Source organism: Gymnogyps californianus, chromosome 1, assembly GCF_018139145.2.
Source record: "Gymnogyps californianus isolate 813 chromosome 1, ASM1813914v2, whole genome shotgun sequence".
Classification (NCBI taxonomy): Eukaryota; Metazoa; Chordata; class Aves; order Accipitriformes; family Cathartidae; genus Gymnogyps; species Gymnogyps californianus.
The window spans coordinates 64,418,254-64,430,377 of record NC_059471.1 but is presented as its reverse complement, the minus strand read 5'-3'; the positions used below and the strand labels follow the sequence as shown (position 1 = coordinate 64,430,377).

The window sequence follows — 12,124 nt, the reverse complement described above, 5'->3', positions numbered from 1 at the left end:
CTGTACTACTTTCCTAAGTATGTACATTCATTATAACAAATTCTACCCAACCTAAATACCACCTAGTCCCCTGAATTTTCAGAAGTACCCAGCTGATCAGAAACACAAGGCACAGGGACCTCTGTGGCCACGATGAATTCGGCACCAATTTAATCACTCCACCTGCAACAGGTGGTATTAGCATTCTCTGAGCATACGTTTTGGCTTAGAAGGAAGAAATACGCTAACTAAAGGTGCTTTATTTGTGTGGGGTTTTTTTTAAGTTCCACAAGGCTCTGATTCTTTCCAGATCTAGAATCACTGCTGTGTACCTCATAGGGAAGAACCTGTTTTAGAATTATTCGCCTGTTGCCTGAAATATTGTTGATTTTCAGTACATCAACTTACATGTATCAAAATCAGGTCAAAATTCATCATTGCTTTTTATGGTTACTCTCATTATGGTCAATTGAAAGTTTTTCATAAGTGAAGTCAGCAGGCAATAGCCTGTATAAGTTGTTCGTTTGAGTTTGGGGGAAAATACTGAAAATCTTAATATTAAGATTGTAAGATAAAAAAATGCTAAAATGCATTAGGCCTTTTTAACAATGTAATTAAGTTTCAGTCTTAGGAACACTGCAGAACAACATTAAATGACAAAGAGTCAAGCTGAATTAATCTAGAGGAAAAATGTAAACAGAGAAAGATACAATTAGTCTTCTATGAACGTAAAATGTTATTGAATAAAATAAACAGCTAAAACAGAGGGCAATGTAAGGTATTTTCTATCACCTTCTATGTCCTTGTTTAGATATTTAAAATAAGATGTTTTTTTAGAGATGCTCAGTGCCCAGCTGATGAAATATAAGAAAGGTTAATGTTAACACACTAATACTGCTCCTATCCAAAATTCACTGGGTTTGGAAACATTCAAGTTCAGGTACTTTGAGATTATTTATAATGGACAACTTTGGAGGTTTACATTTTTATAATCACAGCCAGCCATGCCATTTTCAATCCCCTTAGTTACATTCTATAAAATCTGAATTCTTTAAACCCTGAAACATTAATGCACGTACCCAATTTAGTTGAAAAGGAAATTAATAGTTCAGTTATTTGTTGACAATTTTATGAAAGTATTCACATTGGATATACATGTTACTGAGTTTGAATCCATAATGTTCCTGTTGCAAAGGTAATGAATACATGCATAGAACACTATCAGAGTTCACTGCTCACAAATATGAAAAATTCAAAAGAGCTTAATAATCAAAAATTGCTCCTTCACTTCTAGTATTTTCTTTAAACTTACCTGCTGCGGAGCAGATAGGCTATTTGACAAATGGTTAAGCATCAAATCCTGGATGACTTTGGAAAAAAGGCTGTATTTTAAAGTAACGTTTTTACAAGTGTGTGTGTGTATGTGTGTACTTTTACCTTGACAAAAAAAAGGGTCGGTAACACCACTAAGGTTGGTTAGGAAGAGGAAATACAGAGGTCAATCCTCTGGTAGGATTGTTAGCAGGCATGAATGATGCAGAGTAGCCTGCTAGGATGGTCCAGTAAAATGATATCCAGAAAAGCTACTCTGAACTATGCACTTTCATCAACATTGAGATGTTTTGAAGAAACATTCAACAAAGTTTTGTCAGGAAGGGTTGGCAGACAGCCAGCCCTCTTTTCTTTTGCACACATTTTCATGAACTGAGTAGCTCAGGTTTTCATTAGAAGATGGACATTTCACCACATTTCCTTCTTTATGAGAACATTTGAAAGATTTTGTCTTCCGTTCAACACAGAACAAAAACCCAATTTCATAACTTCAAAAACTGCTGTGAAATTGTAATCTCCTAGACCTTTGCTGCTCAGTTTCATCTACTACTGTATGGGTACTAAGATCGTCTTCTGAACTTGCTCCTCATTTATGTAGATCTAAAATAATTCTCACTTATGCAAATTAAAATAATTGAGGTTAGTACCCTCAGGGCAGAAAAATATCTACTTCTTTACAGTTCATCTAAGGATATGGATCAGAATAATCAAAATTCAAGTAGACCATGAATCTGAGTTATGTGAGAAATGTATTAACTATTGTATATACAATGTATTAAAGTTAATTCCTAATCTACATGAATTCTGATGGAAGAACTTCAGCATGATGGACTTTCCTATAGGTACAAATAATTTTCTTAATGATTCAATAAGGTCAAAACTTCCCATATGTAGTTCTCATACCTGTGAAAAAAATATGACAAAGTCCCTAAACTCACAAGTCCATTTTTAAATAAAAAGTGTTTCTACACATGCTTTCACTTCAGTTTGACCCCTTTCTTTGCCTGTGTAAGTTAACTTTCAGAGTAACAGAAAAAGACTTATCTGATTTGTTTTGGTTTGTTTTTCCCGAAATTTATGGGAATGCTGAAGGGATTGCTAGTAAGACTGAGGTAAAAACAGTTGATAAGAATTTTGGGCAAGACCTGTTTTCCCTTTGAGTTAAGTCCTTATATGGGTATATGATATTAAATTTTACACCTGATACAGAAATTATTGACTAGTTTGGCTTTTAGTCAATATGCTATCAAGAGAGATTTAGCTTCCAAAGTCTTCTGGATGCAAAGGATGAGGGGAGAAAAATGTGGATACGCAGCATGACTGATACCATTACTCACTAAGCGTCACCATCCCGGTGTAAAAGACTATGGATTCCAATTTTAGGAATACATAAGAACAATGCACAGGTACCCTATCCTATTCACAACCTGCCAGAGCTCTTTGGCATGCTAATTCTGCAAGTTTACAATTGTACCTGTTTGCAAAGGACAGCTTATTTCATGAGTGAACATCATGAAATGGATGTCTACCTACTCTTTACTCATGCAAGTTCCTGATTTTCTCAGGTTTCCTAGACCATAAAAAACATGCAGATGAGCCACAGCTTTGAAAAAAGCTTTGAACACACAGTTTTGGTGAAAATGACTTTTCAAGTTAGCCTAATTAAGGAGGGCTAGAAGGAAAAACAAAAGAAATATTGTTGTAAGGAGCCAAGAAGACCTATTATCTTCATTCTTCAGGCAGGGTTTGGCAGATGTCTGTTCTCTTACCTCTGCAAAACATGGACATATTTGAGGATGTTTTACATTTTGGTGTAGGGTTATAGTAAAGCACTCTGCAAATCGGACTCTGAAAGGTAAATATTTCCTTTCTTTGATAAGTCAGCATGAGAAGGGAAAGAGGATAAATCATTATTGCTTTTCTAAATGCGTGAATACAACAGGGTGATTCGCATAAAAAAATCCGGCCCAAGTTATACACCCAGCTGAACTGTGGCCTGTGTTAACTGTCACTCTCCACATTCACTCCTGAACTGCTACTATTTTGATGTCACTTGCTTCAAGTTTTCTCTTGGTTTCCTCTTTTTCACTATATGCTCACAGTGAAGAACAGATAGTTAAAATGAAAGAGGTTTATATATTTTTAAGTCTGCAATATTATGTATCTGACTAAAAAAACCCAAGATAAGTCTTTGTCTTTTTAATTTCCTTTAAAAAGGTAATAATGGGAATTGTTGCAGACTTCAGCCCATTAGATAAATAATGCATTGTGTGAAGGAAGCTTCTTCAAACAAAGCAATATTCACATTTTCAGCAGTTATTTGAGATTTTGATAGGAAACGGAACAGAAGTAACAGGAAATCAGGAGGCAGTGGATAAAACCTCCTTTTAAAAATGTGCCAAAGAATGTCAGTGTGATCTTAGTAAAAATGCAAGCATAAAAGGGGGGAAAAAATGCCTAAACATTAAAAACTAGCAGTCAAATATGAAAGCTGAAAGAAAAGGGGAAAAATAAAGACAACTAAACATACTAAATTATTATCTTTGCATTCACTGTTGATATATTTGAACACAGTGCAATTTTGTATTATTGTTACGCTATTTGATTTGCAACGAGAATTTAAATGTGATATTAATGCCTTAAAAAATAACTGAACATACTTTAAAAAGGAAATATTCAAGATCCCCTAAGTTTTAATTACAGTCAACAGTTTGCCATAAAATTATGTTTGACAGACAGAAAGTGCAAGCATGACCAATGTTAATACCATCCCAAAAATCTGTAGTTAGCTGGAAATATGTCCGTAGGGAAATGTATAAAATACAGCAACTATTCAAGGAGGAGAAGATTTTTTTGTTATGCAATATTCTGCACAGTGTACAAAGCGACAGCTCAGGAATACTTGTTCTGTAATTGTTACCTTTTTGGCAGGTTATAATTTTCTTCTGAAGCTGAAGGCACAAATCGTTCAGATGGTCAGCTTGCCAGTACTTAAGAAACACTTTTCGGACTCCTATCTAGAATACAAACAGCAGGGAAACCTTCACCATCAACAAAAAAGGCCAAAACGATGACAGGTAAATAACGATAGTACATATACAATCCAGCTAAGGGTTGAGATGAGATCTGCAATTTAAGAACAGTACAGTGCCAATACTTGTAGAGAGGTAGTATCACTTGGTTGAATAAAAGATGTGTTTGGAAAGGACGAGCAAGCTGTCAGACACACAGTCCCCCTTCAGTTCCAAAAACATCCAGAACAAATACTACAATCTTCAAGTTAAATACAGGTTGGAAAAAAGAGCACTCTGAATGTAATTACACTAATGTGTTAGAAAACATAACAGAAAATAAGATTTAGCTTTTATAAAACGGGGATGTGGGCAAGGAGAAAGGTGACAAGCCATAAACCCACATGGAGCAGAAAATGGTAACAGATAGCTGCCATCTGTGGAACAGGAAGAATTTAGCCCAAGTTGGAGGATGGGAGAAACTCATTGCCATTACTGAGAATGATTCCTAATGTCCAGTAAAATTATGAATCCTAGTTCCCAGCCTTGCCTGCTGAAGCTGTGCTGCAGGTCTCCTTTTAGAATCAAGCCTAAGAAGTCAGAGGGACTCATTTGTGAAAAATAATCTCCTAAGTATTGATTGAGTGTATAAGCTTATTCTGGTGCTGACTAGTTGCTTGGTTTAACTTATCTAGTTCTTGAGGGTCTTAATAACAATCATTAGATGCTCTTCCCCCTTTACAGAAAAATTTAGCTAGTTAAGACCAAAAGAAAACACCTTCCTTTTGATACCTTCTGAACATGCTGAAACAATCCTTAAAAATTCTTTTCTGTATAATCTTCAAAAGCATTCCTTTCTAATAGCCTTAAAAAACCCCAAACCACACACAACCTAGCTACTCTAAAAACAGTAAGTAACTAAAAAAATTGGATAAATAATGGCTTCTCTTATACCATTTTCTTCTGAGGAATTCTGTAGAAGAAACTTTCCTTCACTTCTTAGAAATAAAAAGACCAGTATCACAGAACTGTGCTATCCAGTGAAGATTATAGCTTCTGTCTAGCTATTAATTTGGTATGGCTAATAGGCATACTGATTAATTAATACAAGTCTGGCTGAAATTGCAGAAATGCATTCCAACTCTTGTTTGTCTGCGGCTCACAAGCTCATTCTCTTCTCATTGCATCATCCTGCTCCACTGTTGTGTTTTTTAGTATAGATCTAGGAGACAGGTATTGGCAGGGATATTGGCACACCTTTTCAACTAATTGTCTTTAATCCAAACACTACTGTCAGATGTACAGCACTGGTAGTGATGAACTACAGAAAGCCAGGACACATATATCATGTCTAAACTCCATTAACAAAACTCAGAAATGACTGGGGCACATTTTTATCCCTTGGCTTCCCTTCTCTGTACTCTAGAGAGAAACTGTTTTGAATCAAACGTTTTTAAAAGTCTCTAATTCTGAAGTTTGAGCTGACAGAAAATGATGGTGCAACTGTTAGTCTTTTAGTTAAAATCAGATGCACTCAAATGGCAAAATTAGAATGCTTTCTAAAAATTTTTTTTGTTAGTATCTCTCTTCCTAATAAAATAGGTCTTTTTGTGTTATTGCAAAGTGTGTGAAGGCAAGGTGATAAAAAACACATTTTACTTGTCTTGCCATTGTAGAAACTCATAAATAGGGAATAGGCTTTCTTTGCATGGTGGAAAATGCCTGGAACAGCTATTTTAGAAAACTGGGCAGCTACAGAAATACTAGTATAACTTAGCTATTCCAGAGTAGCTCTTCTATTCAGACCATCTATTCTGGAATAATCCCTCTGCTTACAAATTGGAGTTATTATTCCAGAACAATATTATCTTCTCCTAGATCCTGTTTCTACAATGGTAGCTACCCTGGTAAAATGATGTCGTTATATTTACTTAATAGATTATCTTGAGAGATGCCTTCCAATTTTTAACTTCATGTTCATCTGAGGCAATCTCACTGAGATCTCATTGTGCGCTCATGCTCTGCTCTTAGGGACACACTCTCATCCTCATTTTCTTGACCAGTGACTTCCAACAAAAGTTTTCACTTTTCTTCCTGTGCTTTCAAAATTCTCTCTTTGCCTGGTTGTCTCAGCACTCTGACTTCCTTCTTCATCCATCATCTGTTCTGGAATCTGCTTCTTTCCCAGGGCTTGCTAAATTTCCTTAGGAATCTTTCCTTTTGTCCTCACCTCTTTTCTTCCTTATTTCATCAAAAAGCTCTAGGAAAAAGAGGTCAACCACTTTCTTCTTCAGTTTAAATTTGCTTCTCTTTTAGACATCTAATCCTGTATCATTAACAAGCAAACTTTTCATGTTTTCCCAGCAAACCATGTCAATTTTCTCCTCTCTTCCCAACAAGTATTCTATTTTCGTCCCTTCAACTTTATTCCAGGACACCAGAACTCCACCGTGACTCCTCCCACCACATCCACTCTGTCACTAAACCCTGCAAATTCTGTAGTAACTGCTCATCAAACAACTATTTTTTCCATCCATCTTGTCAAAACACATATTGAACTTGCCTTATTACTAGCTTTGGCTACTAAACCCTCGATCTTCTTGCTTACATCACCTTAAATCCAGAATTCTTCTCTAAGAATAACTGAATTATTATTCATATGGTTAACTGTAATTAAATTGGTTAATTGCAATTAAATTATCATGTAGTTATTATAATTATCATTTGTATCTGAGTAGCTCTCAGACAACGAAAGCCTGGATACAAATACTTAATAAAATCATATTCTTCTACTCTGACTACATTTTCTCTTTATACTCCATGTTTCCTTTCCACAAACCCTCTACATCACACTGAAGCCGTTTTTCCCCCCTCTGTCTCAGGCCTAGGCCAAATCATCCACTTTTTCCTCCTTTCTGCCTCTTTCCCTCCATTCCTCAAAACGCTTGTTTCTCCCCTTATTTCCTCACTGGAAGTCTCTAAAACATTCCTCTCTACTAGGGCAATATTATAGTACTCTGACAATAGAAAAGGGGATGAAAAGGTACATTTTGAAACCTTAAAAAAGCCCTGATTACTAGCAATGCCCATGGCAAAATTAACAACCCCACTCTTGATTAGTCTCATAATTAACACACTGGTCACATCTAGGCTATATTTCAAATTTGTAACTTAACTAAACATTGACTTGCAGTTTATTTTGCAGTGCACAGTCACAAAATCACAGTCAAGACAATTGCTCAAGCTTATGGTCAGTTTAGCTACAAGTGTCTGGCATTGCAGAGTCACAAAGCTAGCTAGGGGACATGCAAAGCATTAGTGCTCTTTTCTCCCGTCCCACACCCTAGGAACAGTATAAATGGAGTTATTGTGGCATCACTCATGCTATGAACTTCATTAGTAGAAGCCTGCTACAATTTTTAAGTAAATGAAGAAACACAAAATGTCAATACAAATTCATTTTTACATTCAGATAAAAGCTATTTATAGATTTTACATCATATGCCAGGTCTATTGAGAGCAGAGCTCTAGACAGAAGCATGTATAGAAGAAACTGCTATACCACGTTTGATTATGTTAGTATGGCTGGAGATCTGTGTTGCTCAGTCTTTGAACTAAAACTGATATCCTCTAAAGCTGACCGAGAACAAGCTAGTCTCACTGCCCTCTGTACAGTTCTGGTGTTCAGTGAAAGCCATAATGCTGAAAAATGTTGGAATTTCATATGCCACATATCAAAACAGTTTTTGAGGCTGCCACCTGTCTTCATTCTGGTCTTTTCTCTAATCACAAAACGTTTCCTGCTTGCCTAGGGGGAAAAAAGGTTAAAATGTTCTTCCACTAAAGCACTCACTTTTCAATACTTTCTGGACTACAAAGTGCTCTCATCTGAGTCTGAAATTTTAATGTCATTCAGACTCCTGTAAAAGTAAACCATCTGTGAATTACAGTCATAGTTATTTTAATTAGAAAAGCATTAGGGTTTTAAATGTTATTTTTCAAAATGACACATTTTTTAAAGATTAAGTAAAATTGTCATTGATGACTACCAAAGCTTCAATTACTGCTACAGGCCTCCTTTTTTTTTCCTGGGAGGAAGGAGAAAGGATGGGAGGGAGCTGTTCTTTCGCTCGTTCTTCTTTTTTTTTTTTTTCTTTTTTTTTCTTTTTTTTTTTTTTTAATTTTACGGAAAAGGTGTAGGATGTAGAAGTACAGACATTCAAAACTACGGAATGGATGCTGAGATGGTGTGTAGGTGGCATGGAGGCAGTATTAGCTCATACTTAATAGGTGTCAAGGGAATCTGTAAAGCTGTTCTTTAGTTTAAAAAAGGCAATTTGTGGGAGTGCTGTGTGTTTCTGGCAGTACTTTCAAAATAGCTACCTACAAAAGACAGAGAACTATAATCTAATGATATTTTACACAATGACACACATTTTCACAGTGCATTAATGAAATGTAGAAAAAAGCCTTAAAACTATTGTAAAATGTGTCTTTTTGCAGTGTACATGTCTGCAAAAATATTATAACGACAAACACATTTACAGGGTATAGATCTTTTACAAGGACTGAAATGCTACTTTTAAAGGCTTACTCTCTCTGCTTTATTTGTTAGCTTTTCTTCACACATTTTAAGAGTCCTCCTTTGTCTCTGGCAAACTAGTGACCTTGCACTGTGGTACATACTGAATAAACCTGCAGTTTAGCATAGATTATATATGGCCTTAATATAAAGTAAGTGAGTAGTCCAGTATTCACACAAGTGACATTAAGCATTTATGTAAGTGCTTGTCAGGAGTTGGACTTTAGGGAGAAAAACTGTCATTCAGCTCTCTGGGAAAGAGCAGAAAAATGGTTGTTCCCTTTCCAAAAATGGTACAAACCTCACAGCTCTTTGGACTTGTGAGGGGACAAAAAGGACTGCCTTACAGGAAAGAAAGTGATCAGTAAATATAAGATGCATGCAAGAAATACTCAGTGGAGGAAACCCTACCCCAGTTTTATCTCATGGGATCTCTATACTTACTGGACCTATCATTCTAGTCTTTCAAAATTCTAGAAATAGACATAGCACCAGAAGAAACAATACGAAAGTGTCTTTCTGCGTGAACTGAGAAATACAGGCAACAGGCAACAGGGACAGCAATGGCAGAGAAAGCAAACCCTGAGGTAGGAGACTGGAAAACTAAACCCAGACAAATAAGGGATGAACACCAGGACCAAATATGAAGCAAAGCATCTAGAAAAGAAAAAAAGAGAAAAGTGTCAAGAGAGATAGCGGGGGCAGGGGGGGGGAGCTGGAATCCAGATTTGAGAGATCTGGATGCAAAAGATATCAGAAAGAAAATAAAGAGTTTGCAAGACTAGTCATCATAAGCAAACCCTGAAAGGTGGACAGAGAGAGGGAGCAATATACTGTAGAGGGAAAAATAATAGAAAGAGGAACCAAAAATAGAGCTCTGTGTTGAAAGATTGAGAGCTTGTGAGCATTCTGAAGTCCAAGTGAACCATCCATCCTGTTCTCCGGCCAAGGGGATAGGATGGACTTGTATTGTGTGGCACAAAATAGCTGCTGAGAAAGCTTGCAGGTGGTGGCTGGCCCAGGCCAGCCTTTTGGTAGTACTGGTGAGGTCCAAACTCATTCTGTGGCGATTTCTGCTACTAGCAAATTATTTCCAAAATATAATGGGATGATATAATGGGGCAAAGATATAATGGGACAATGTAATTTTGCTGAAGTAATTCAAAGTATGAGGGAAATATAGACACTGGTGTTTTAATCATTTACTGTTAGTCTGGAAACTCCTCCTGGGATTTTTTTTTAAAATGTGATCTTCATAATTTACTTAATTTTAAAATTACCTAAAAGAAAATTGACTCTTAAAATAAGATATTCAAAACAAAAAGGAAATTGACTTCCAGCACAGTTAAAATTACTAAATGACAAATGCATAAACTGGCATACAATTTAGGAGCACTCAAAGTTTTCCTGCTCGAGGGGAAAAAAGAGTTAAGAACTCCTTACATATTACATTGCTTACACGGTACTCTAGTACTTTATCATACCAGGTACAAAGCAATTCGTATTTTAATATAGCATGACCACTTTCATTTTAAGCCAAAATAAACAGTTCTGTTTAAAAAATAACTTAAAAGTCTCTCTGAACTAAGCATACAATTTACATATGTATGACTTCATATACTTCTGCTCATTACTCTGATTTAATCATATGCCACTTATGTTCTATACTCTTCTATTTAATCATAAATATACTTTTCCCAAAAAGGACTCTGGTATGTTACTATTGTATATTAATATATTAAAATAAAAAATACTTAAAGACAGCTGTATCAAATCCAATAAATGAAACACCTGTAGATCAGTAACGAAATATGGTTCTCTTTGTGACGGGTAAGAGCTGTGGATCAGACTTCATCTTCCTTCTGCAGTTCTAGAAGTGCTAGAAGAATTTAAAACCTCTAGATGGACTTCTGGGATTTCTCTTTATTGAGGGTTTATTCTCTGCTTTAACATTCTTTTTTAGTGGAAGTGTAGTAATACAGCTCCACGCTGGCAAGGATCATTTCTCCAGAAACACTGCAGGCTCCTGAAACAACTTTAGCAGTGTCTGTAGTTGTAAAAGTGTGAACTGGAACTAACACAGTATCTATCTCATGCAACTGATGCTGATTTGGAGCTTCATAAAAACATTCTGACTGACTTTCCTGTACTGCTTATTTAATACCTGACGAGTCTTTGGATCATCCCATTCAAACTTAAGACTTGTCTTACTCTTTCCAAAATGAGTGATCTCTTGTGTTCAGAATTCAAGGCTACTGATAAGAAGGAATCATTGTGGATTAGAAGAAGCAGGCTAAAAGTTGGAAAGATAAACTAAGACAAAGCTTTTATTAAACATTTTTAAGGATTGCTATCTTTTAACCAGACAGGCATTTCCAGCAGTCAAAGGCTGAAAGATTCACTTTCAGTGAAGTTGGGCCTTTGCAGCGCTTGTATTTAACAGCTGCATTGTATAGCAACAGCAAATTAAATTGATATTTTGTTTTACTTCTGGTATAATACAAGTTGTTTGCATTTCAGGAAGCTCCATCTGAAGTAACTGAGAAGGGTTAATAGCAGAGCACTGACCTTAGCTAAACAAAATGCAAAGCTCCAAGTTTTGATGAGAAAGCTCAGTAAGCTATGAGCTAACTCTCCTTTATTGAATTTATATTTGCAAGCTTAACAGTGTGAGGAATGATAATCCAAACAAATGAAAGTTTCCTTATGTCAGTAAAAAAAGCCAAGGACTGTTTCTGCCCTGTACTTCTCCCAAAGCATGATAATGTTTGCAAGCTAGTCATGCTATTGGGATCGTAGGCTTTGCTTAGCTAATACATCACTGCATGACAATAAATGAACACAGCACTGAAAACATGGGTTTCCTAATGTAAAGGCCTTCAGATGTTCTGGAGGGCAGGAGATTCTTCTGCTTTACATGGAGCAGCCAGTAATTCCACTCAATTTAACTCTAAAGTTACTGCATATCATCTTGCTCCTTCTAACATTAATAGCAAAACTCTCACTGACTTCTCCAGGGGTTAAAAAAGTCTATTACTTTCACTCTGTCTGGAGTAGGAATGGTTTGTTTTGATTTAGAAATCTGATTTTCTCTTACATCGGGTGTGCTTAAAAGTCACAGCAAGTAGCTAAGCTTGTCGTGATCAAGTATAAATTGAAGCTGAAAGAACACCTTATCTAAGCTGCACACAGAGTCAGGATGAAAAAACTGCCTTTCGTT

General features: G+C 36.1%; 1 protein-coding gene across 1 annotated transcript in view; it reads right to left on the bottom strand.

Annotated features, from left to right (window-relative positions):
- MYO16 (myosin XVI) overlaps window positions 1-12,124 on the bottom strand; it is a 297,557-nt gene that overhangs the window by 49,034 nt on the left and 236,399 nt on the right. Inside the window, exon 28 of the mRNA XM_050904272.1 lies at window positions 4,232-4,328. Coding sequence (XP_050760229.1) covers window positions 4,232-4,328 — 97 coding nt within the window. The remainder of the gene's footprint in view (window positions 1-4,231; window positions 4,329-12,124) is intronic.